Source organism: Trachypithecus francoisi, unplaced genomic scaffold (assembly GCF_009764315.1).
Source record: "Trachypithecus francoisi isolate TF-2019V2 unplaced genomic scaffold, Tfra_2.0 Lachesis_group3, whole genome shotgun sequence".
In the NCBI taxonomy this organism is placed as follows: domain Eukaryota; kingdom Metazoa; phylum Chordata; class Mammalia; order Primates; family Cercopithecidae; genus Trachypithecus; species Trachypithecus francoisi.
In genome coordinates this window covers 149,025,278-149,053,138 of record NW_022681468.1, presented here as the reverse complement: position 1 = coordinate 149,053,138, position 27,861 = coordinate 149,025,278, and the positions used below count along the sequence as shown (strand labels likewise).

General features: G+C 39.6%; 1 protein-coding gene across 10 annotated transcripts in view; it reads right to left on the bottom strand.

Annotated features, from left to right (window-relative positions):
• Positions 1–27,861, bottom strand: part of MGA (MAX dimerization protein MGA) — a 177,122-nt gene that overhangs the window by 29,431 nt on the left and 119,830 nt on the right. For 8 of the 10 annotated variants that reach the window (XM_033190497.1, XM_033190489.1, XM_033190492.1 and 5 more), the window contains 7 exons: positions 25,336–25,997; positions 22,902–23,250; positions 13,507–13,733; positions 11,266–11,451; positions 5,688–5,760; positions 3,594–4,111; positions 147–444 (listed from right to left, as the gene is read on the bottom strand). In XM_033190497.1, coding sequence (XP_033046388.1) covers positions 147–444; positions 3,594–4,111; positions 5,688–5,760; positions 11,266–11,451; positions 13,507–13,733; positions 22,902–23,250; positions 25,336–25,997 — 2,313 coding nt within the window. The remainder of the gene's footprint in view (positions 1–146; positions 445–3,593; positions 4,112–5,687; positions 5,761–11,265; positions 11,452–13,506; positions 13,734–22,901; positions 23,251–25,335; positions 25,998–27,861) is intronic. The other 2 variants (XM_033190496.1, XM_033190493.1) reach the window with 1 other exon arrangement.

Here is a 27,861-nt window from a genome sequence, read left to right as displayed (position 1 = left end):
AAAAAAGTCCAGGCAAGACAGACATCAAGAATAAGAATACTGCCAAATTACATATTTCTCTAACTTTTACAACCTCCATACCTGTCATCTACTGTCCCACCACCAAGTCACAGGCCTTTCCAAACTATACATACACCCTAACTTACCAATTGGCCGTTTTGCTGGGACAAACGCCTTCAGATTCTTCCCAGGGCGATTTGTCGCAGTGCCAGAGGAGGATGCCATTTTGGAATTGGATGTTGAAGGCAACAGGGTACGTGGTTTCCTGGATGCAGCCACCTTGGCATTGGATGCTACCTTGGAGATGACAGTACTGAGGGTTGAGAGGTCCAGGACTGAGGGTCGCAACCTGCCTGTGATATAAGCAGCTAGCCTATTGGCTGGATGCAATGCCCCCATCTGTCCCAATAGCAACTTAGCCTGCGGGTAACTCTTACCATTAACCTGAAACAAGTGGCAAAGAGAAATTCTGTAAAGATAAAATTCTCTTGCTAACTCCTCTCCCTTGACAGGGGCTTCATTTTTACAAGCTTTTATAAGTCTATTTTTCAGATTTAAAAAGGAAAAAGAAGTAGACTTTTTCCATTGAGAATAATCTGAGTAATCAAGAGGTAGAAAAATGCTGTCATCTGATATTCTGAACTAATCTCATCTCCTTCATATTGTAGTTTGAAAACAGAGAATCAGAAACTCATCATTTCTGCATCCTAGGTATGTGAAAGTTATCATCAAATCTAAACAACTAGAATTATCCAATTGTTTTCCTCTTAAATAAACCATTCTGGTTAAGCTATTAACCTCATTAGCAAAAATGAGTAACTGTGTCCCACAGAATCTCTCTGACAAGACCAGAGAGGCATAATGAAGCTCTCTCAAGTATCCTTTCAAGTATCCTTCATATTTGAAAAATATAAGTGAAATCTACTTTAAGTTGCAAGACAATCATTGTTGCAATAATCTAAGCCACAATTACCTCACAGTTGTCAATTTTCAAAAAGCTTAGTTTTGAAAATACTATTTTCATCTCTTGGATAAAACATGGGTTCAAAATGAATGTTGGTAGAAACTCATTGTAATTCTAGATATAATTAACTAAACGGTCAGAAGAAAGTGAACCAACAAATGAAGTAAAGATTCCCTCTGCTGCCTGAGTTGATTGGACTGCCCATCACAGGTACCGGCACAGTTGTTTTTTGTGGGGGTTGATTTCTTTTCTTCTCTTTTTTTTTGTGTTTTGTTTTTTTTTTTGAGACGGAGTCTTGCTCTGTCGCCCGGGCTGGAGTGCAGTGGCCGGATCTCAGCTCACTGCAAGCTCCGCCTCCCGGGTTTACGCCATTCTCCTGCCTCAGCCTCTGGAGTAGCTGGGACTACAGGCGCCCACCACCTCGCCCGGCTAGTTTTTTGTATTTTTAGTAGAGACAGGGTTTCACCGTGTTAGCCAGGATGGTCTCGATCTCCTGACCTCGTGATCCACCCGTCTTGGCCTCCCAAAGTGCTGGGATTACAGGCTTGAGCCACCGTGCCCGGCCTTTTTTTTTTTTTTTAAAAGAAAGAAAACAAAAACTTCCCAAGTCTCTACCCATGTTCTCTAGATCATATTGCCAGGCAACTCTAGAGAAGACAACCTTTTCTACATTGCCTTTTCACCATTTAAAAGCTGGGGGTTGGGGGAGATGGAGTGAGGTAGAATCTACTCTCTAATAGGGAATTGGTGAGGAGACTAGCTATAGCAGGCAACTCCATCTTCAGAGACACAAAACAAAATTACTCTTTGCTACTTTGGTAAAATTATGATTATTCCCACAGAGATCAAGAATATCTCTGCCTTGAGTTTGGTACAAAGAATGTGATCATTCCCCCTGAAAGTAAACTTTACTGTAACTTTTTAGGCTATATGGAAATAGGTCAGATACCCTCCCGGCTCCCTTGGGACTGTGCTGAAGCCTACTCTGTAGCTTCCCCAAAGTTTATCTTACAGTTGCCTGACTGCTTATATAGACACATTCTGTGGTGGCTTTGTGAGTCCTGGATAGAAGAGAACAAAAAATTTCCATGCTTGTATTTCAGGGAGTCTGGTCTCACTAGAAATTACATCAGCCAAACTTTTGTTTTCAAAGTGTCAATCAATAAATAAGGTAGAGAAAATACTGTTCTCCTCATCAAGAGTGAAGAAATATCAACAGAAGTATTTACATAGCATGCACAATAGTAAACTGCAATAAAAAGTTTTTAAATTACGTAGATCGATCTTAGATCAATCTTATAATTATTATTTTCTTTTTTCAGATGGAGTCTTGCTCTGTTGCCCGGGCTGGAGTGCAGAGTGGCACAATCTCAGCTCACTGCAATCTCAGCTCACTGCAATCTCCACCTCCCAGGTTCAAATGATTCTCCTGCCTCAGCCTCCAGAGAAGTTGGGATTACAGGCCTGCGCCACCATGCTGGACTTTTTTATTTTTAGTAGAAATGGGGTTTCGCCATGTCAGCCAGGCTAGTCTCAAACTCCTGACCTCAGGTGATCCACCACCTCAGCCTCCCAAAGTGCTGGGATTACAGGCGTGAGCAACCGTGCTCAGCTAGAAAAACCTTTTTGACTATGACATTAATTCAGAACGTCTCGTTTCAAATTTTCTATATGCCAGTATAATTTTACTAATATAACCTGCGTGAATTACTAAATATGAAGGATGGAGATATTTGTTCTACAACGATTACACTGACAAAACCCCTATGAATCAAATAAAGAAAAGATATAATTAAGTAAATATGGCTCAATTTTTACTCTTGTATTTAAATAACACCTTACTAAATTAAAATTTTCAGCCGGGCATGGTGGCTCACACCTGTAATCCTAGCACTTTGGGAGGTCAGGGTGGGTGGATCACCAGAGCTCAGAAGTTCGAGATCAGCTTGCACAACATGGCGAAACCCTATCTCTACTTAAAAAAAAAACCAAGAAACGAAAAAAAAAAAAAACACGCACACACACACAAAATTAGCCAGGTGTGGTGTCACATGCCTGTAATCCCAGCTACTTGGGAGGCTGAGGCACAAATAATTGCTTGAACCCAGGAGGCAGAGGTTGCTGTGAGCCAAGATTGCACTAAATAAATAATAAATAAAATTTTAAAAATGAAAATTTTTCCCAAGTTTCTAGACATACATTGCCTATCTCTAAGTCAATTTCATCTTCCACTTACACCTAACCATTCTAACCATGGTTTTGTTTTGAAACCTATCTGCTAATAATAAATTCCAAGAGCTAGACTGAATCCCTGATTATCCTTGCTTTATTGTCAAAGTATCACTAGAGCCCGCAGACAATAAAGTTTATGAAGAGCAACTTTCTGGGAAGATTAGAAAGAAAATTATAAACTAATACAAGGCTCTACATTTCTGTTTATAAATGTGACAAAAATTCACTCTAGGTATGCATCTAAACTAGGCCTATTACAAAAAGAGATAATAATTTCGTCACCCAGTTCCCAGGAACTGTAAAGATAAAGGATATCAGGACCATAAAGGGCTCTGAAAAATCATGATGCTACCTAGGTATAAAAAGGTGCTATACCCAGATTAAAGATAATTCTCACCTGGATAAGCCCAGATGTACTTGAACTGGGTTTACGTTTATAGGCCACAAGCTTCCCTGCAGGAGAAAGCCCTGCATAAAAAGGCAGACCTTTGCCTCCATGTAATCTCTCCCTCACTGAATCCAGGGCATCTGTCTGCACAGGAGAGATATCCTCCATTTTCCCAGGGGACAATGGACCATCAGGAGTCTCTGATCCAGATTTCTCAGCCATATCATCTTGGTCTTGACATGATGGCATAGAGATTTTCACACGAGAAGAATAAACAGGAGGGTTCTTCTCACCCCGGCTCTTTCGCTGAGAAGCCAACTCAATGATGAAGCTGCCCACCTTAAGTGATTGTGGCATGTTGCTATTGATGTGCTGGGATAAGATGCTCAAAATCTTGTTCCGATCCTCCTCCCAGTTGCAGTCTGAGATGATCTCAATCAGTTTGGTGGGACCACCAGGTGACCTCTGATGCATGTAAGAAGTAGAAGACGATTCCCCTTCATTGCAGGGAGACTTCCAGCTCTTTTCTGATGAAAAACAATAATAATAAATTAAAAGTTGAAAGATTTCTGTATCCCAGCATTTTGTATGGAACTCTGAAGAAAACTGCCACATTCTCACGTTCTTTCACAGTAGTAACTTAAAATGTATTAACTTTCACAATTTGGGAGTTTTCCAGGAAGAAAAAGTTCCAGAGAATAAGACTACAATAGTCCTCATTATCCTGGTGACTGGGCTCTAACAGGGAGCTCCCTTAACACTGCTCTAAATGCCACAATTATTACATTAGAGTTAGCTTGCAAAGAAACCATAACCTATAACCAAGGTTAAGCTTCACTGGTATAGGTTACTATTTTGCTATCCATATAGGCAAAGTGAAGCTACTTACAAGATGCTTTGAAACATGTAAAGATTAGAGTCAATCCTAAAGAACAGCCAGAAAAATAGTATTCTGATTTTTTTTTTTTTTGAGAGACGAAGTCTAGCTCTGTCACCAGGTTGGAGTACAGTGGCGTGATCTCGACTCACTGCAACCTCTGCCTCCCAGGTTCAAGTGATTCTCCTGCCTCAGCCTCCCAAGTAGCTGGGACTACAGGTGTGTGCCACCACACCCAGCTAGTTTTTGTATTTTTAGTAGAGACAGGGTTTCACCATGTTGGCCAGGATGGTCTTGGATCTCTTGACCTCATGATCTGCCTGCCTCAGCCTCCCAAAGTGCTGGGATTACAGCGCGAGCCACTACACCCAGCTGTAGTATTCTAATTTTAAGTGCACTCTACCTCTAATTTCTACCGCAAATACTTCTAAATTACTTCTGCGCTTCTAGATATGATTGCTCCATTTCTACATTGTATGCAGATCACTCAACTCCCCAAAGTATTCTATCCATGGCAACATGTTGACTAGATATGTATTTCACTAGACTCCTGGATTTCCTTAGTACAGCTTCCCAATGAGTGTACTGGTATGTTAAGGGTCCCCACAATCCTCTCAGGGTGCTCACACTCTCAGGCAAGTTCCCTCCACCCTAGCAGCCTCCTCCACTTACCTCAATGTGCTATATAAATATTATAATTATTTGTATGTACCATGACATTTTTTAAGAAGTTAGGAAGCCCTGCTGCTTAAATGTCAGAAGTCTCAGGAAGCACAACCAAAAACAAATTGTTAACTCCCTGATCACTACCTCTCATCAAAGTAACTCTGACAGTAGCCTCTACTAGTAAATCACAGTAATATTCCCTTCCTTTCTCCTTCTAGATTTCCCCAGAGGTGGCAGTGATTGAGGACCAATAGCTAATGATGCCAACATTGCTGAGGTGTGGAAAGAAGTCAAAAAAAAATTCACTGACCTCATCCTAAATGTCTCTTGCAACAACATGCTATATCAACATGAATGAATTTTATTTTTGAGAGCAGGAGTGTTAACAGACCAAATAATGGGAAAAAAAACTTTTACTTATTGTCCTTGTTTTTGGCATAAGTTTCAAACAGGGTAGGCAGACATATTCCAAATTGATGGTTGGGGTTTTCTCCCATTATTAATATAATCTAGATCTGAATAATTTCTACCAAATGTTAAGATCTAGTGTTCATTCTGACCTTGTAATTTATCAGAATCATCCTCCAAGTCACAGGTGAGTTGTTTTAAGGGCTGCTGTTCACAATCAGGTTCCTGAAAAAGACAGTAACACAAATACTTTAACTTAACATATATTCAATACCTACAGAAACTTGGACAAAAGCATTAAATCTCTCATGGAAGTTTAAATCATTAGAATGATTAAAATGTCAACAGCTTCAATCCACATCCACAGCTACATTACTATCATATAAAACCCTGGGCAAAAACACGTAGCTTTGTTCCCTAATGTCCCTGATAGTAACCGAGTCATCAAGAAAATAATTCACATTGTACTTTCTAGTAAAGAGGGAAACATATTTATTTGCTGTTAAACAAAACAAACTGCAGCTATTCAGAAAATTCACCAATTGAGGCCAGTCTTGGTGGCTCATGCCTGTAATCCCAGCATTCTGAGAGGCCAAGGTGGGCAGATCACTTGAGCCCAGGAGTTCAAAACCAGCCTGGCCAACATGGCAAAACCCCATCTATACAAAAAATACAAAAGCTTAGCCACAAATGGTGGTGCACACCTATAGTCCCAGTTAGTTGGGAGGCTGAGACAGAAGGATCGCTTGAGCCAGGGAGGTGAAGGTTGCAGTGAGCCAAGACCGCGCCACTGCACTTCAGCCTAGGTGACAGAGTGAGGCCCTATCTCAAAAAAAAAAAAAAAAAAAGTGAGAAAGAAAGAAAATTTGCCAATGTGGAAAGATGCACACCCTAATAATTACAGATAAATAAAACCAGAATTTTTAAAAATTACTCCAGGATCAGAAAGAATAATACTTTTTAATTTATCAAATCCTCTATTAACAGGCATTCTGCCTCCAATTTCTCATTAGTGAGGACAATAGTGCACTGAACAGTCATATGTATGTGTATGTCTGAGTAAACACACATACACACATATATCTTTGTGCCCTCATGCTATGGACACTTAAAATTTAGGGTCAAAAAGATATGTACATTTAAATTTTTTTGTTTTTGTCATTATTAACAAATTGCTGTTTAAAAGAAAACTGCTGATTTATACCTTTAGTGGTTTTCTGGGTAGTCACCACTGATGTTGAAGTGGCAGTACAAGTGAAGGTGGAGCCCCAGCCACCAGCTGAACCATGGAAAGGGAGAGGTATAGCCTAACTACAAGGGTAACTGGAATCAGAACTTATTCTTTAAATTATCTGTGAATGTGTGCCTCAAGTTTCTCATACCAGCTTCCTCTATGGGTTGGAAAGACTGCCACCTAGACTCTTTTATTATTCCACTTTCACTAATCAGGAGAGACTGCCCTCTTTCCTTAGTTCCAATTTTTTTTTAAGTGAAAGCAAATTAAGAAAGTAGAGGAATAGACTGGATGTGGTGGTTTACGCCTGTAATCCTAGCACTTTGGGAGGTCAAGGTGGGCGGATCACCCGAGGTCAAGAGTTCAAGACCAGCTTGGTCAACATGGTAAAATCCTATCTCTACTAAAATATAAAAATTAGCCGGGCATGGTGGCGTCCACCTGTAATGCCAGCTACTCGGGAGGCTAAGACGGGAGAACTGCTTGAACCCCAGAGACGGTGGTTGCAGTGAACCGAGATAGTGTCACTGCACTCTAGCCTGGGTGGCTGAGCGAGACTCCGTCTTTAAAAAAAAAAAAAAAAAAAGGAGAGGAATAAAAAAATGGTTACTCCATAGACAGAGCAGCCCTTAGTTCCAATTTTTAAAATCCTAGGAAAGGAGTCTGAATGGTTCATCTTCGATCAGACACCACCCTTTGACCCAGAACACTGTTGCCAAGGAGGCAAGAGCTGTAGGATAATGGCAGTTTCCATTTAATCTATGTAGTTAACGTATTAATAGCAGATTTTGTACTGGGCAGATAATAATGAAAGCTAGTGTTTACAGGGTACTTAAAATATATGTACCAGGCACATGCTGACCTAAGCATTTTACATATATGTAGAATGTCTCCCTAGACAGGCCACAGAGGATAAACAGCAAATTTAAATGAAGGACTAAAATACTTCCCACCTCACAATGAGTAAGTATTCACTTGGTTATCTAAAAATTTATCAGTTCTTGCATTAGCAGAGGATATAACCATCTAGATAGCATTATGTGGTTCAAGTAAATGACAGACTGAGTCTTTCGGGTGCCACAGGGTATAATAAGGATAACAGGCCAGGCACAGTGGTTCACGCCTGTAATCCCAGCACTTTGGGAGACCAAGGTGGGCGGATCAAGAGGTCAGGAGATAGAGACCATCCTGGCTAACACGGTGAAACCCCGACTCTACTAAAAATACAAAAAATTAGCCAGGCATGGGGGCGGGCACCTTTAGTTCCAGCTACTCAGGAGGCTGAGGCAGGAGAATGATGTGAACTGGGAGGCGGAGCTTACAATGAGCTGAGGCTGGGCCACTGCATTCCTGCCTGGGGGACACAGCAAGACTCCGTCTCAAAAACAGGATAACAAAATGGATTTTGGGGGCTTTTTCTTTAAAAAAAAAAAAAAAAAGACACCTTTGGTGTCAAGTATACTTAGTCTTAAATCCTGGCTCCACTGCTTGCTAGCAATATAACTTAGGCCTTTATTGCCTCATGTGTGCAATGGGGATACCACCACCAACCTCATATGGTTAAATAAGGTAGTACATGTAATTGCACAGCACACTGGCACACTACCTGACACATGGTAAACAGTAGCAGGATCAAATGGGAGAATGTATAATTGCCCAGTTGCAGTTAGACAAGAAACTCTCATTGGTGTTATTACTTCTCAAATGTCCTGTTTCCCCACACGTTTAAGAGATGCCTAATTCCATTTCTTAAATTTGAGAAAATGATCTTATTAACCAAGTTTCAGTAAGTACTGGGATCAAATGTCATAGTGTATAATTAGGATTATTTGCTATGAATAACTTTACTTTGAAAAACTAACTTCTTGTGTCTTTATTCATAAAAGTTTGTCCTTCTTAAAAATTAATTCATGTGTATTTTAAACAAACTGGAGACTAGGGAGTCCCTAAAAGTCCCTAAAAGCCAGATCCACCTCCTGAAAGCTGGGAAAACAGAAGTTTTTTTATCCAAAATGATGTAACAAAGTAAAAGCAGTATATCAACTACTTTAAAAACATGATGCTTTTTGTCTTTCATTCTACCTCATTGAGTTTAAAGAGTTTTTATTAAAATGTTTAAAATAATTATGAGATAAATTATTTTAAAATATACTAAAAAGGCAATTAAAAATTTCTCTGCATAGATACATAGATGTTTACTAGCTTCACTACATAATTTTTTAATATAGGTAACAAAGTTTTTATTTATCATGAGATCTGAAATTAGAACTTATAATTAAAGTGTCATTAATAATGTCAGTGTTAATGATTTTAAATACTGTTTATAGGTTCTAAATTATATATAATTTACATTTTTAAATTACTGTCGTCCTTATTTTGTTTTAAAATACAGGAATTTTTAAGAAGAACTGGCATTAATGCTGCCCCTTAAGAATGTCTTTCATCTTTAATTTTCCAGGGAATGAAAAAATGCAGGAGAGAAAATTGGTTGGATGTGCTTTGTATTTTGCTCTCCACTTAACGATAACATTATTCTCTTTATCTCTGCAAAATAATCACAAATACATGACTTATAACATAGTTTCTTCTTTTTTACAGCCTCAGCGTTTACTTGCCTGGTAACAGCATTGGAATATTATAGATTCTAGAAGTACATTTAATGCTCAAATTGCTGCAACTATTGGCTTCTTAGAACACTAAACCAGGAGGGATTTACTTTGAATATCATCAGTTGCAGCAAAGACTTACTACACAAGACTATGCAAAGTATATAATGGACTAAAAGAGGAAGTGTTTCCGAATGGGAAGACACATTTTGTCTTTATTGTGTGCATGTATGTCTTTATTATATCCAAAAAAGCTGTCATTCAAACCTGATTGATTTATTTGAGACAGAAGGGTATATTTTCCTTTCCTCTTGATAATTCATAGAAATTGAACCAATTTTCTTGCGCTTGCTTGAACGACTGCATAAATCATATAGGATTTTGTTGGTACAGGCTGCATATCTGAAAACTATTCCCTATTATTGAGTTAACTTTCTTGATATCCAGTGCATAATTACATTTTTCTTTTTTTCTTTTGAGATGAACTTTTGCTCTTGTTGCCCAGGCTGGAGTGCAATGTGGCCTCAGCTCAGTGCAACCTCGGTCTCCTGTGTTCAAGTGATTCTCCTGCCTCAATCTCCCGAATAGCTGGGATTACAGGCGCCCACCACCATGCCCAGCTAATTTTTTATATTTTTTCTAGGGATGGGGTTTCACCATGTTGGCCAGGCTAGTCTCAATCAGCCCACCTCGGCCTCCCAAAGTGCTGGGGGCAAATGTGGCCAGGTGCAGTGGCTCACGCCTGTAATCCCAGCACTTTGGGAGGCTGAGATGGGTGGATCATCTGAGGTCAGGAGTTCGAGACCAGCCTGGACAACATAGTGGAACCCTGTCTCTACTAAAAATACAAAAAAAAAGCTGGATGTGGTGGCAGGCACCTGTATTTCCAGCTACCCGGGAGGCTAAGGGAGGAGAATCGCTTGTAACTGGGAGGCAGAGGTTGCACTGAGCCGAGACTGTACCATTGCATGCCACCCTGGGCAACAAGAGCAAAACTCCATCTCAAGCCGGGCACGGTGGCTCACTCCTGTAATTCCCGCACTTTGGGAGGCCGAGGCAGGCAGATCACGAGGTCAGGAGATCGAGACCAGCCTGGCTAACATGGTGAAACCCCGTCTCTACTAAAAAATACAAAAAATTAGCCGGGTATGGTGACGGGCGCCTGTAGTCCCAGCTACTCGGGAGGCTGAGGCAGGAGAATGGCGTGAACCTGGGAGGCGGAGCTTGCAGTGAGCCGAGATCATGCCACTGCACTCCAGCCTGGGCGACAGAGCGAGACTCTGTCTTTAAAAAAAAAAAAAAAAAAAAACCTCCATCTCAAAATAAATAAATAAATAAACAAATAAATAAAAGAATATTATAACAAAAAAAAAAGAAAGAAAAGAAAAAGAATAATATATATATATTTTTAAACAGCGTCTCACTCTGTCACCCAAGCTGGAGTAAAGTGGCATGATAGCAGCTCACTGAAACCTCCAACCTCCGCCTCCCAAGTTCAAGCAATTCTCGTTCCTCAGCGCCCCAAGCAGCTGGGTTTACAGGCCCAGCTAATTTTTTTTTGTATTTTTAGTAAAGACAGGGTTTCACCATATTGGCCAGGCTAGTCTCGAAATCCTGGGCTCAACTGATCCGCCTGCCTCAGCGTCCCAAAGTGCTGGGATTAGAGGCATGACCCACGGCGCCCAACCAAGAAAGAATAATACTTGTAATAACCCTAAGGGACATATCATACAATAGGTACACAGAGAAATAAACTGATAAACATGTCACATATGACTTCTCTACCCTGTAGGATAATTAGTAGATTAATTATTCTAATAGTAATGCAAATCTTAACACCAAAAACAGGGAATTAGAAATTGAAAAGAAATTATGCAACAAGAAACTCACCTTTGCATTACTATGGTTCTCAGGGCTAGAATGACATAAACTCTGCTGCTGAAACGATGGAGATGGGGAGGAGGAAGAAGATGGTTGTCTCTGGTCCTCTTTTTTTCGCTCATATACTCGAACTCGAGCACAAGTCATCATACTTTCAAAGTACAAGTAGACGGGATCTTTGTCCTCTTCCCGAATCTGTAAATTTCACACAACAAAACATTCCATACAATGGGAAAAACTCCCCAAGACCCCAAAACAAAACAAATGTTTTTTTTCTATTACAATAGTTGGAATTTTTTAATGCAAACTTTAAAATCGAACAGCACAAGTACAGTTCATGTGCCCTAATCTTAGGACAGTCAGAAAGGATCCAGTTCTCTATCAGGAAATTTCAGATCATACCAGAACAGTGCATTTCAAATTATCTATGATGAAGGATACATTGCTAATTACCAGTCCATCATAGACTGATACTTTAGTAAATACAATAAATTAATACAAAAACTAAAAACATATAAAATACAAGGTTTTTTTAAATATTAGATTCAGTCTAATCAACTTGCTGTAGAAATTTCTAAATATTTACCCCTGAACAATACAGGTTTGAACTGTGTGGGTCCACTCACATATGGATTTTCTTTTTTTTTTTTGTTTTTGTTTTTTTTGTTTTTGAGACGGAGTCTCGCTCTGTCGCCCAAGCTGGAGTGCAGTGGCCGGATCTCAGCTCACTGCAAGCTCCGCCTCCCGGGTTTACGCCATTCTCCTGCCTCAGCCTCCCGAGTAGCTGGGACTACAGGCGCCCACCACCTCGCCCGGCTAGTTTTTTGTACTTTTTAGTAGAGACGGGGTTTCACCGTGTTAGCCAGGAAGGTCTCGATCTCCTGACCTTGTGATCCGCCCGCCTCGGCCTCCCAAAGTGCTGGGATTACAGGCTTGAGCCACCGCGCCCGGCATATATGGATTTTCTTACACCTCTGTCACCAAGACAGTAAAATCAACCCTTCCTCTTCCTCCTCAGACTACGCTATGTGAAGACAATGAGTATGAAGACCTTTATGATGATCCACTAATGAACAATAACAACATTTTCTTTCCCTTATTATTTTCTTAGTAACATTTTCTTTTCCACAGCTCACTTTATTGTAAGAATATAGTGTATACTATATATAACATACAAATACGTGTTGACTGTTTATGTTATTGGTAAGGCTTCCAGTCAACAGTACACTACTTTTCAGTTTTAGGGGAGCTGAAAGTTACATGCAGAATTTTGACTGCATGGAGATCAGCGGCCCTAACTCTTGCCTTTGTCAGGTTTTGTTGTTGTTTTTGAGATGGAGTCTTGCTCTGTCATCCAGGCTGGAATGCAGTGGCGCTATCTCAGCTCACCACAACCTCCGCCTCCCAGGTTCAAGCGATTCTCCTGCCTCAGCCTCCCGAGTAGCTGGGATTATAGGCATGAGCCACCACACAGGGCTAATTTTTTGTATTTTTAGAAGAGACAGGGTTTCACCATGTTGGCGAGGCTGGTCTTGAACTCCTGACCTCAGGTATCTACCCGCCTCAGCCTCCCAAAGTGCTGGGATTACAAGTGTGAGCCACTGCGCCCAGCCTACTCTGGCCTATTCACAGGCCAGAAACAAACAGTTTTATGCTATAATAGCTCTGCTACAGAGAACATATTCAGTAGCATCGTAGTATAGGATCTTTCTTCAATCTCATGGACTAGTAGGATACATGGATTTGATAATAAGACTTGCTTAAGCCATTAACACAATGAATAACTTCCTACTTTTACCTACCAGTCTTTACAGTCATATTATATCAACTGTTACTTTAAATCTTAAACTTTACTGATATTATTGTGCATTTTTAAATTTGCTTTTAAAAGCTTTTTCCTAATGTTTTTCTACTAATAATACATACTGCTTATCTTGACTATTAATATTCTACAATACAGGAGTAGGATCTTTAAAAACTTTTTCCAAGTCACGTAAAAAAGCCCATCTTTCTATGACCTCCTTGAAGAGAAGATGGCTGTTTTTTAAAACTACTACTACTCATTTCTACTTTTAAGACATTTTTAAAGTGCCAGCACTAAACTGAGTAAACCACAAAGGAAGATGTCTTATAAACATATTACTGAAAGCAAAATGATTCACAAAATATCAACCAAAAATTTGGTTGAAACACATCATCTTTACATGTGACTTTGGTAACTCATAATAAAAGATTAAATTCCAAACTTACCACGGGATTGGGTCTGGGAGTATATGACCGTGCAGATTTAATTCCAGTGAGCGGTTTGCCCTTCACAGTAGGAGATAAAACTTCTGGCTGAGGCAATAACAATGGTTTCATAGGCTCAATGACAGAAGGTGTGGGGATATAAACTGGTTCTGGATCTACTTCACCTTCTACTTTTACCCATAATGGGTAATGTCGAACAGGCTGTTCAGGCTCTGTTTCACATATAGCTTAACAAAAAAGAAGGGTAAGATTTTAGGTGCTTTTGGCAACAAACGATCAATACTGAGGCACTGACAAAACTCCCTCACAAAAGGCAGTAACTCGTTAAAACAATCAAGTAGATACACTCCCTCAAAAAAAGGGCATTTAGTTGCATTCATATACTTTAATTTATTCATCTATAAATATTTGTTGAACACCAGCTATCAACCAGATACTGTTTTAGGCACTAGAATGAACACAGCTATGAATAAAACAAAGTTCTTGCCCTCAGAGTTTAAAATCAAGTAGGAGAAGACAAACCCATAAATATATAGTATCAAGTAATGGTAAGCCATGTAGAAAAACAGTGCAAGGTAATTAAGGAATGAAGAATTAAAAGGGGGATGCTATTATATTTAGCAGAGTCAGAGAAGATCTTACTGAAAAAAACCTTTTTTTTTTTTTGAGACAGTCTTGTTCTGTCACCCAGGGTGGAGTGCAGTGGCGCGATCTTGGCTCACGGAAACCTCTGCCTCCCAGGTGCAGGAGATTCTCATGCCTCAGCCACCTGAGTAGCTGGAATTACAGGCATACGCCACTACATCTGGCTAATTTTTATATTTTAGTAGAGATGGGGTTTTGTCATGTTGGCCAGGCTGGTCTCAAACTCCTGGCCTTAAGTGATCCGCCGCCCATCTTGACCTCCCAAAGTGCCAGATAATAGTTGTGAGCCACCAATATTCATTTATGCATTCAAATATTTGAATTTCTACTACGTATCAGACTTTGCAGATACAACAATGAATAAAACTGACAAAATCCTTGCCCTCGGGTAGCTTTTGGGGGAAGTAAGATGAGACAGGCAATATGACGAATAAGGAAAATGTGTTGGAATATGGTTAGGTGCTTAAGAGGAAAAACAGGAAAGGAAATAGGTAGCAGCATGTGTAGTAAGTATATACAAGTATGTCTTTTGAGGTTTGCCCTCCCAGTGAAAGTGGTATTAAGAGGTTCTACCACACATTTAGTAAAAACTTTCTTATTCAGTGTAATTATTTTATACACATATTAATTATAAGACAAAAAACAAAAACACCTTTAGGGCAAGCAAGACGTCTTGAACTTCTATCAATAATCTTTTAAGGATTTTCTAAGCCTCCATAAACCAAGCATTATACTAAGCAAAGGTCCCTTTTCATCTTTTCTTTTTGAAATAATAGCTACAAAATACACAGTACAGTACTTCAAAAAAAAAAAAACCACAAAAAACCTCTTAAGATGCCAAGAATGATTATTCGTATTTCTCTTAATCTCTCACAGGCAATCAAAGACAATTTTAAAATTTCAACTGTGAATTAGTAGGAAATGGTTAATCTGTCACCAGAATGGGAAAAAATGAGAAATGGAGCTTCCAATAAACAGGGGAGTTCATAAAAGGAGCTAGCTGAGAGGGGTAGAGTTCAGTTCTGTTTACGAGATGTCTTAAATTGGAAGGACAACAACATACTAAAAATAGGGTAGGGAGCCAGGTGCAGTAGCTCACACCTATAATCCCAATACAGAAGCCAAGGTGGGAGGATCTCTTGAGGCCAGGAGTCCAAAACCAGACTGGGCAACATAGCAAGACCCTGTCTCTACAGAATATAAAAAGCTTTAGCTGGGCATGGTGGCATGCACCTGTAGTCCTAGCTACTCCAGAGGCTAAGATGGAAGGATCGCTCAAGCCAGGGAGATCAATGATACAGTTAACTATGATCAAGACACAGCACTCCAGCCTGGGTGACAGAACAAGACCCTCTCTCACAAAATATATGTAAATAAATAAAATAGCATTGGAATTAAAAATCAGGACTATCACTGGCAGAGACTAGTAGAATTGAAGCCATGAAAACAGACTCCTCACAGAGGCAAGAACAAGATACTGATCCCTCACACTCACTGGCCCACTATTCACTTGATTCCTTTTTACAGCCTGAGATTCAAGATACAGCACCTCTTCATTCCCCCTTATAATGACACTAGAGATTCCCCTACTCTTTCCCTGAAACCCAGGAAAAAAACAGAACAACACTCAGCAGGAAAAGGTGGAATTAAGGGAAGAACCTCAGTAGCACATATTCATTGACAGGAACCAAGAATGGAAATCAGTTTTAACAAAGAAATGGTCTCCTCATTTCTACTGAAATGCCTCCTAATATATATTACCTTCCCCAAGTCCCCTAGTTTTATCACTCTGTCTTCTGGCTTCTCAGTAAGCCTTTTGTTGATGACACTTAAAACATTACAGGAATTTAGTTACTTGTGGGACTTAAAATTACAATAAATATGTATCTTTTCACTACACACTTGTTTTATCAAATTGACAGTAACCTCTTAGAGAGATGGATTTGTTTTAATTGCCTTATCCCACCTCCTCACTCTTAGAAGTGTCCATAGTAGTTGCACCATAAATGAATAGCATTACACTTAGAAGACCTACAACAACTGCCATGCTAACACAGCACACTAACACACCATGCTCCTCTTCCTCTGATTTCTGTAGGCATTTTGAGTATCTTTATAATGAAATATAACGTTTATTTAAAAAGTACATAAACAACATACAGCTCAATACATATTAAGAACTATACATTCACATAAACACAAGAAATAGAACAGTGCTATAAATTCCAGAACCCTTTCTCAATCAGTCCCTCCCCTTCCTATAAAAAAAGGATTCACTTAATGATAGCTATTTTTTTAAATAAAAAATGTTGAATTGTTATCAATTTAAATATATTAATTCATTAATATAAATTATCTCATTTAATCTGTTACATGGAAAATTACACAAATATTCATATCTAAATCAAATTTTTATCTCTAATCCCTAATATGTATTTTATCCATATGGACATATTTACTAATTACAACATATGATGTCACCATAATTTAGAACACTAATTTTTCTTTTCTTTTTTTTTTTTGAGACAGGGTCTCACTCTGTCATCCAGACTGCAGTGCAGTGGCATGATTTCAGTTCACTGCAACCTCTGCCTCCCAGGCTCAAGTGATCCTCCCACCTCAGCCGGGAGCAGCTCGGACTACAGGTGCATGCCACCATATCAGGCTAATTTTTTGTATTTTTGGTAGAGACTGGGTTTCGCCATGTTGCCCAGGCTGGTCATGAACTCCTGAGCTCAGATGATTCACCAGTCTCAGCCTCCCGAAGTGCTGGGATTGCAGGCATGAGCCACCATGCATGGCCAGGTACATTCTTTATCAAAGTTGTTTGAACTACTCTAAGTCCTTTGTTTTTCATAAAAATTTTAGAAACTTGCCAATTTCTATCCCCCAGAAGCCTATTAAGATTTCGATTGGAATAGCATCTGCAGGTCTACAGGCCAATTTGTGAAAAGTATTTTACCAAGAGTGTCTTCTGATAAATGAAAACAATATATTTTTCCATTTATTTATTTTAGGCCTCTTAAAATTACTCTCAGCAATGTCTTGTAGTTTTTAGTATATAGGTTTTAGGCATCTTTTATCAAAGTTATCCTTAAGTGTCTCTACTCTTTGGATGCTATTTTAAATGGTTTTTTTTTTTTTAAATCTCAATTTATCTCAATTTCCAATTGTTCACTGTTTATATGCACAAACATGGTGCATACTGATAATGTATGCTGCAACCTCATTAAAATGACTTACAGTTCTAGTAGCTTATTTTGTAGATTCCCTAGGATTTTCCTATCCACGAATAAAGCCAATTTTTACTTCCTCCTTTCCAATCTGGATACCTCTCTATCATGCCTTACTGCACCGGCTAGGACCTCCTGTGTATAAAGTTAAACAGAAGTGGTAAAAGTGGGTATTCTTTGGGAATGCCCCAGTCTTTGGGAGAGAATAAGTCTTTTATCATTAATATGTCAGATTCTTTTACCCAGTTGAGAAAATTCCTTTCTATTCCTAGAGTGCTGAGAATTTTTACCAGAAACCAATTTTGTCAATCTTTCAAAAATATCTCTTAATCAGGTGGAGTTTGAACACACCAGAAATTTGTCATTGCCACCTCAACCAAAATTAGCATCAGCGATGTAAAAATCCCAAAACATCTTATTGATGCTCACTTCAAGAAGCAGTTACAGAAGCCCAGATACCAGGAAGGTGAGATCTCTGACATAGAAAAAGAGAACTACAAGACTACAGAGCAGTGCAAGATTGATGAGAAAGTTGTGGACTCACAAATTGTACAAAAAATCAAAGCTATTCCTCAGCTCCAGGGCTACCTGCGATCTGTGTTTGCCCTGACAAATGGTGTTTGTCACAAACTGGTGTTTTAAATTTCTTAAGAACCTAATTAGATAATACTACATATATCTATACTACATATATATACTATAGTGTGATAGATCGATCTTGAGATGATTATATGGTCTTATTTTTAAATCCATTGTAATGACAAAGTATAATGACTGATTTTTCGAATGTTAAACAAATCCCACACTTCTAGGATACACCCCACTTAGTCATGATGCAGTATCCTTTAAATATATTGTTGGATTTGAGTTGCTAAACTTTTATTTAGAAATTTTACATCTATATTCATAAGGGTTATCAGTCTACAGTTTTCTTATAAAGTCTTTTTATGGATTGAATATCAGGGTAATGCTAGTCTCACAAGATGATACCGTTTTATTATGGAAGACTGTATCAAATGGGATTTAGTCTTTAATGTTTTGTAGAATTCAACAGTGCAGCAACTCAGACCAGAATTATTATTGCAGTGTTTTCCACTACAACTTCAATTCTTTAATAAGTATAAGGCTAAACAGTCATCTATTTCTTCTTGAGTGAGTTTTGTAACTTGTGTCTTTTAAAGAGTTTCTGGCCGGGCGCGGTGGCTCAAGCCTGTAATCCCAGCACTTTGGGAGGCCGAGACGGGCGGATCACGAGGTCAGGAGATTGAGACCATCCTGGCTAACACGGTGAAACCCCGTCTCTACTAAAAATACAAAAAACTAGCTGGGCGAGGTGGCGGGCGCCTGTAGTCCCAGCTGCTCGGGAGGCTGAGGCAGGAGAATGGCGTGAACCCGGGAGGCGGAGCTTGCAGTGAGCTGAGATCCGGCCACTGCACTCCAGTCCGGGCGACAGAGCGAGACACCGCCTCAAAAAAAAAAAAAAGAGTTTCTACATTTCATTTAAGTTGTCCAATTTATTGTCATAAAGTTGTTCACAATACTGCCATATCATCCTTTCAATGTCTGAAGTCACCTTTCATTCCTAATATTGGTAATTAGTATATTCTCTTTATTCCTCAGTCTGGCTACAAGTACCAATTTTATTGATTTTTTTCTTTATATAGTTAATTTATAGGTATATAAAGTGTGCTAAGAAAACAGAAATGTCAGGTTTTATTCTTTCCCTTGGTACTACCCACAACAGCTAGGCACAGTACCTCTGCACGGCCAGCAATATTTTTTGACAAACCAAAGGATAACCAGGTGATAAAAGTAAAGGCCAAATGGGTCTACAACAAGGAGGCAGAATTAAAATTTCAGAAATTATAACCTTACAAGGCAGAAAAAACATGAGAACTTGGCAGTACCCTACAACTCATTTAGTATCTTTATGACCTTGGAGAACAAGTCACTAAGCACTCAATTAGCTCATTTGTAAAACGGAGAATGAAGCCTCCTTATCATATAAGGTTGCAGGTTTAAATGATAGAACCCTCACAGAGTGTCATGCATAAGAGGGTCCAATAATGTTACCCATCTTTTTTTCAGCAATGGATTGAACCATTACAAAAAAAATTTTAAGTCTGTTACAATGACAAAAAAAAGTATTAAATGCCAAGATTTTATGCATTGAGAATACTGATTTTTTTATTTATATATTAACTATATAACAAAAACAAAAAAAAAAATTAAAACTGTGCTAAAGAATATAAAAAGAAACAAGTCTTCCATCATACCCAGTGTTGCAGTGACCACAAGTGACTACTTTTAACTATTTATGTTTATTTTTAGTGGTTACAATAAAATGCTTATACCTCAATTTCACAACTTACTTTTTTTCCCCTCAGTTTCCATCTATCTTTTTGAAAAACATACTAAAGGATTTCAACTTTTCCAACTTTTATATTTTTTCCTTTGTCCATTTTTGGTATCAGCAACATGTTTACCGCTAAGAACTCTTTCCTATTTCTACTCCTTTTATGTATCAGTTGTTAACAAAAACCTCATCCCTCCTTTTTCATCCTTCCCTAACAGCACAAGAAAACTGATGGCTCCTAGATAGGGAATAGCAAGCTTTGCTTTTTATAATGAACTGTACCAGTAAGAAAACCAAAACTTACTTTGATAATTGGCTATCGGTGTTTAATTATAGTCAAGGATAGGACAAAGGATGAAGACAATAATCAAAAAGCAGTAAAGCCTAACAGGTAAGCAGTATTCCTGCTTATGTGGGCTTCTGTATCTTATTTTTGTTGCTTTGAAATGGAAATGCGTTGTCTTAAGCATAAGAAGGGAGTAAACTCAGTAAGGAGATAGGGATAGAACTAAACTAATAAATCTACACTATGCTGCATTTTAAACCTTTGAATTCTTATTTACACGAAGATCATTTAGGTATATAAATACACTATATCTCACTTAAATGCTAAACAGAAATAAGAATAGGCTGGCACTGGTCACAAAACAGGAGAGGCCAGAAAGAGATCCAGGCATTAATATATTTTAATTTATTATATTACAGGTGACATTTTAATTCAGTAGGAAAAGTATATTTCTCAATAAGTGATGGTACAACTGGCTAGACATTTGGGGGAAATGTGATTCCCTACTACAAATCTCACATAAAATAAATTCAGATATATTAACAACTTATTTTTTTAGTCCAAAAAAAGTACTAGAAGAAATATAATTAAATATTTTTATAATCTCAAGGTAGAGAAAGACTTTCTACACAAGACTTCAAAGACAGAAACCAAGCACTTTGGGAGGCCGATGTGGGCGGATCATAAAGTCAGGAGTTCAAGACCAGCCTGGCCAATATGGTGAAACTCCATCTCTACGAAAAATACAAAAATTAGTAAGGTGTGGTGGCGCACGCCTGTAGTCCCAGCTACTTGGGAGGCTGAGACAGAAGAATTGCTTGAACCCGGGAGAGCGGAGGTTGCAGTGAGCCGAGATCGTGCCACTGCACTCCAGAGAGACGCTGTCTCAAAAAAAAAAAAAAAAAAGGACAGAAACCATAAAAAGACTGCCAAGTTTAACTATCACTGTTTTTTCACTGGGGGTGGTGAGCAGTGGGGGAGGGAACCTTGAACAAAATGAAAATGTAAATTACCGCCGGGCATAGTGGCTCAAGCCTGTAATCCCAGCACTTTGGGAGGCCGAGACGGGCGGATCACGAGGTCAGGAGATTGAGACCATCCCTGCTAACCCAGTGAAACCCCGTCTCTACTAAAAAATACAAAAAACTAGCCGGGCGAGGTGGCGGGCGCCTGTAGTCCCAGCTACTCGGGAGGCTGAGGCAGGAGAATGGCGTGAACCTGGGGAGGTGGAGCTTGCAGTGAGCTGAGATCCGGCCACTGCACTCCAGCCTGGGCGACAGAGCGAGACTCCGTCTCAAAAAAAAAAAAAAAAAGAAAATGCAAATTACAAAATTACAACCTAGAAAAAATAAAGCTTCTGCAAACTAAAGGAAAAAAACATACTCCAAAAAAAGTTAGCAAAGAATTCAAAAAGACAATTTACAGAAAAAAGGTTTATGATAAATGGTCAATAAACCTATCACAGAAGAAATACAAATCTAAAACAATATCAATTTCTGCCTATCCATATGACAGTTTTAAAAGTTTTAAAATATTCAGTGTTAGAAAAGAAAACTGAGTACAGTAGCTCATGCCTATAATCCTAGCACTTTGGGAAGCTGAAGCAGGAAGACAACCTAAGCTCAGGAGTTATCATAGACCAGCCTAGGCAACATGGTGAAACCCCGTCTCTACTAAAATACAAAAAAATTAGCTGGGCACCTATAATCGCAGCTACTCAGGAGGCTGGGGCAGGAGAATCACTTGAATCCAGGAGGCAGAGGATGCAGTGACCTGAGATCATGCCACTGCACTCCAGCCTGGGCAACAGACCAAGACTCCGTCTCAAAAAAAAAAAAAAAAGAGAACAGAAAACTGGCACCAGCCAGTATCCGACTACTGGCATACGTCTAAAGTTGGTACAACTCTAATGACATCTACAAATGTTTAACATGTACGCACTGTCACAACAATTCCACTTTTAATAGCCTATCCTGAACATGGATGTTCATCACCATACAGTTTATAATAAAGAAAACCCAAAAAGGCTAACTATCCAACCAAAGGGATTATAACAACATGAAGCCATTAAAACTAACATTATAAATTAGATCTACAATTGCTGACGTGGAAAGCAGAACATGACCTTATGATGGAACATACACTGAAATATTAACCATCATCTCTGATTGAAATGAGCACAGAGCAACAGGAAATATAAATATAAATTGCCAAAAAAGGAGTATTAATCCCCTGATAAACTAAGAAATCTGTTTCAATTATATGGTAAAATCATCAACACATTTGAACAAAATACAAAGATATAACAGAAACGAAAAAAATCAATAATGAAATAATATATAACTTGGGTCTACATCTACATCATATTTTATCCTCTCCCACCAAAAAAAGCCCCAATTTTCAACACAGTACATGATGTTCAGCTTTACCATACCCCTACTTTGTCCCCAAATCTTCAACCATGACCAGAGGGTCTTTTTGCAAACTTCTCCTTTTAGAAAACATGATGCATTATATGGATCATCTGTAGTCTTTCCAAGGAACATACGTGTGTCTGTGTGTGCGTGCATATGCACACAATCCAGAAAATGGAAGAAACTCAAAGGTCAAGGGCATTTTAGAAAACCAAGTAACAGTATGATTTAAATTTAGCACAAAAAAGCAATTTTCAGAGAACAATTCAACCTAAAAAAGGTGTGTGTGTGTGTGTGTGTGCATCTAGACAGCCAGTCAGAAAGAGCACGTAAGAATAATAAGAAGTCTCAAAGCTCTTATTGGATAATTTATCAGGATTAAGGTAATTGTATTATTCTAAAATAACCATACTTTTCCAAAAACTGATATAGCACAGTTTTAACTCTCAATGAATACTCACTGTATTCTAGCTTCTTTCTCTTCTTTTTCTCTTTCAACTGTTCCTCCTCCTCCCTGATTCCTTCTTCTTCTTCCCTTGCCTCCTCTCCCAGAGTATCATAAAATACTGGATCTCGATGATGAGCAGCCTTCCTCTGAAAATGCTTAGTTTTGGATCCTCCTCTAACAAGTACAACTTTTCTTTTCAAACAAGTACAACCAAACATGCAGTCTGGTCGGCGGCAGTGAGCAGGTTGGCGCTTCTCCAAAGCTAGACTGGAACATACACAACCCAGTCGACAGAAGTCATTGTTGCAGGGAGGGGCTCGTTTCCTTATAATTGTGTGGATAGGTTTAGTTTTGAGGGATGCCTAAAGTCAAAGTAGAAAATTGTAATTCCACTAAACCATCCCCCCACACCACCAACAATTTATGGTCATATACTGGACTAAATTACTCTCTGACTTTAAGTACTAACAGCACAGGATTAATGCCGATTCAAAGGACAGAACATGAATATAACCAGGGCTCTAAACAATCTGCCATTCTAATGCTTAGTACAGACAATTATCAGCAAAACGATCAAGGATGGATTTATTTTCAATATAAATTATACATAATGTTCTAAGGCAAAGATTAACAAAGGATGAGACCCATGGGCCAAATCCAGCCTGTGTCATAAAGTTTCACTGGAACGCAGCCAGGCTAATTCATACACATACCGTCTGAAGAACTACAACAGCAGAGTTCGGTAACTGCTAGAGAATGTATGGTCTGCAAAGCCTTAAATATTTACTATTTGGCCGTTTACCAGAAAAAGCTTGCTGGTCCCTATTCTAAGGTAATTAATAAAAAAAGAATAGGACAATACATAAATAAAAGTCTTTATGAAGGATTAATAACAAATAAAACAATCTGCATTTAGTTCCAACATCTGATGATCTTTAGTTCCAGAATTCAGTCACAGAATTACAAAATGGAAAGTAACAAAATTAATGGAAAAGCCAGGCACAGTAACTCACACTTGTAATCCTAGTACTTGGGGAGACCAAGGAAGGTGGACAGCTTGAGCCCAGGAGTTTGAGACCAGCCTGGATAACATGGCAAAACCCAGTTTGTATTTTTAATATAATAAAAAAATTAGGCTGGGCGCGGTGGCTCAAGCCTGTAACCCAGCACTTTGGGAGGCCAAGACAGGTGGATCACAAGGTCAGGAGATCGAGACCATCCTGGCTAACATGGTGAAACCCCGTCTCTACTAAAAAATACAAAAAACTAGCCAGGTGAGGTGGCGGGCGCCTATAGTCCCAGCTACTCGGGAGGCTGAGGCAGGAGAATGGTGTGAACCCGAAAGGCGGAGCTTGCAGTGAGCTGAGATCCGGCCACTGCACTCCAGTTTGGGCGACAGAGCGAGACTTCGTCTCAAAAAAAAAAAAAAAAAAAAAATTAGCCTGGCATGGTGGTGCGCACCTATATGCCCCAGCTACTGAGGAGGCTGAGGTGGGAGGATCGCAGTAAGCTGTGATCATGCCACTGAATTCCAGCCTGGGTAACAAGAGTGAGACACTGTCAAATAAATAAATAAATAAATAAGCTGTGGCATCATTTCACATGCATCAGAGGCTGCTAAGATAGGTATATCATCAACAGATCAAAAATTCCTTCCTGCATCCCTTGCCATAAAACTCTTAAAATATAAAAATAAAAATAAATAAGTGAAAAAGTATTAATACAAAATTTCACAAAAGATAAAGGTTTTTCTCCGTAGGTTTTTAATTTTGAATTTTCTGGGATTTAGTATCTTTTAAAAGCATAATTTTCAGGCCAGGCATGGTGACTCATTCCTGTAATCCCAGCACTTTGGGAGGCGAGACAGGTGGATCACCTAAGGTCAGGAGCTTGACACCAGTCTAGCTAACGTGGCAAAAATCCATCTCTACTAAAAACACAAAAAAATTAGCCAGGTGCAGTGGCATGTGTCTATAGTACCAGCTACTCGGGAGGCTGAGGCAGGAGAATTATTTGAACCCAGGAGGCAGAGGTTGCAGTGAGCTGAGATCTTGCCACAGCACTCCAGCCTGGGCAATAGAGCAAGACTCCATCTCATAAAAAAGCACGATCTTCAAAGTTGTTTTAACAAGATCAGCAAATGTACTTGCCCATATGTTGGAAAATGAAATGAAGAGATTTTCAGAATGGTCAGCCTTTAGACAGCACAGAGGTCATTCAAAAGTACAATTGTACTGTCTCCCTCTGCTGGCAGGAGGAATCTACACCTGAGTGTCTGGTTGGTAAAGAACAAACGGGGAAGACGTAGCCTTAAGTTCCCATTAAGGTTCTAAATGCTAAAAACTAGCTGATCATCCTGCCAAAAACTACCGTTCCCATTTCCCCTCACTAACCTCACTCTTTCTAGCCAAGTACTAATATACCTCCAGAAAACAGCAGCTACTTACTTGAGCTGTAAGTAGAGTTGTTAAGGATACATCTGCTCGCTCTTCTGTGATATACGTCCTCGGTTTTCCTTCCCAAAGTGCACAGTCTTCCAGGTCCATTAGCTTCACCTGAGATTTAGACAAGCCTGGAGGACGACTTCCCTGTTGCTGTTGCTGCTGCTGCTGCTGTGCCTGCCGCAAACTAATCTGCTTTGGAAACACATTTTCATCTAAAGTTGGCATAACAAAGTTATTCGCCTGATTTTCTGAGATGATGCCTGAAGAATTCTTGGTAACCTTATCTCCCAGAATCATATGAGAGTATTTCTGCTTTGGTGAAACAGGGTATGGTAAAATGGACTTATAAGATGATTTAGTTCGGCCACTGAAAGTTGCCTGTCTGTTTTGAGACTTTGCCTTTCGAGAGGCAGGGGGTACAGAATGAGGTTTCAAAGAGTAAGAGGTAGAAGGGGAAATAGTAGATTGCTTCTTTAGTACACTATCAAGTGTTCGTACATAGCTGGTACTCTTAGTGGGAAGCTGGTACACCACAGGAGATGTGGGAGCATTAGAAGAGAAACCCATGCTTGTTTCCATCAGCTTGCCTTCATTTTCCAAGTATTCATCTAGCTTATCACTACAGAAAGCAGAACGATTTTTCAGTGAACTTTCTGAATTTCCACCTAGAAATAAGAAAACACAAAATGCTTAAAGAAATCTAGGGCAGATTTATGAATCTCCACAAAAACACTAAAAAGGCCAACAATATTGAGCTACAAAATACTGAATCTTCTAAACTATCCCTTAGCGGGCACAGTGACTCACACTTATAATCCCAGCACTTTGGCAGGAAGAAGCAAAAGGATCACTAGAGGCCAAGAGTTCAAGACTAGCCTAAGCAACACAGCAAGGACCCTGTCTCTAAAAAATTTTTTTAAATTTTTTAAAATAAATACATTAATAAATAAACCATCCTTCCTCAGAAAGAAAAGATAAATAAAACCAAGTGAAGAGAATGAGTCTCAGATACTACTGACATTAAAATCTATTCTCTAGTCTTCGGCACTAAAAACATTAAAATCCTTGCCGGGCACGGTGGCTCACACCTGTAATCCCAGCACTTTGGGAGGCCAAGGCAGGCGCATCACGAGGTCAGGCGATCGAGACCATCCTGGCTAACACGGTGAAACCCGTCTCACTAAAAATACAAAAAAATTAGCCAGGCATGGTGGCTGGCACCTGTAGTCCCAGCTAATCAGGAGGCTGAGGCAGAAAAATGATGCGAACCCAGGAGGCGGAGTTTGCAGTGAGCCGAGATCGCACCACTGCACTCCAGCCTGGGCAACAGAGCAAGACTCTGTCTCAAACAAACAAAAAATTAAAATCCATTCTCTACAATTATGTCTTACCCTAAAATTATCACATTATATTATTTATTGAGGCACTACTTTTTACAAAGTGCTAACAATGTATTTAACCTAAGAATGTATTTAACCTAAGAATCATCAATCTTTGACAATCTTTGACCTGATTAAAGAGACCAAAGATAAGTAAAAACATAACAGGGAGTCTGTGTGCCGTGGCTTACTCCTGCAATCCCAGCACTTTGGGAGGCCGAGGCAGGCAGATCACCTGAGGTCGGGAGTTCGAGACCAGCCTGACCAACATGGAGAAAACCCGTTATCTACTAAAAATACAAAATTAGCTGAGCGTGGTGGCACATGCCTGTAATCCCAGATACTCAGGAGGCTAAGGCAGGAGAATCACTTGAACCCGGGAGGCGGAGGTTGCAGTGAACCGAGATCACACCACTGCATTCCAACCTGGGCACAAAAGTGAAACTCCACCTCCAAAAAAAAAAAACCCACGTAACAGGGAAAAAAAAAAGAAATCAAAGCAGGCCTCAACAGAATGCCAAAAGATTATTTGTAATAGTGAGGTTGGGCACAGGGGCTCATGCCTATAATCCCGGCACTTAGTGAGGCCAAGGCGGGTGGATTTCTTGAGCTCAGGAGTTTAAGACCAGGCTGGGCAACATGGTAAACCCCAGCTCTACAAAAACTTAGCCAGGCATGGGGGCGCACACCTGTGGTCACAGCTATTCTGGAGGCTGAACAGGGAGAATCACCTGAGCCCAGGAGGTCAAGGCTGCAGTGAGCTGAGACTGGACCACTGTACTCCAACCTGGGCGATGGATCAAGACCCCATCCTTAAAAAGCGAGGGAGAGAGACTGGAATGCCTGTAGTGTTGATACAAAACATTAGAGAAGAAGGATGACCACAAAAAGAGGGGTATAAAATTTAGTTGGGTTTTTGTTTGTTTGTTTGAGACAGCGTCTTGTTCTGTCACTCAGGCTGGAGTGCAGTGGTGTGACCCCGGCTCAGTGCAGTCTCAACCTCCCCGGGCTCAAGTGATCCTCCCACCTCAGCCCCGTGAGTAGCTGGGACTACAGGAATGTGCCACCACATCTGGCTGTTTCTGCATTTTTTGTAGAGAGGGGTTTTCACCATGTTGCCCAGGCTGGTCTCAAATTCCTGAGCTCAGGC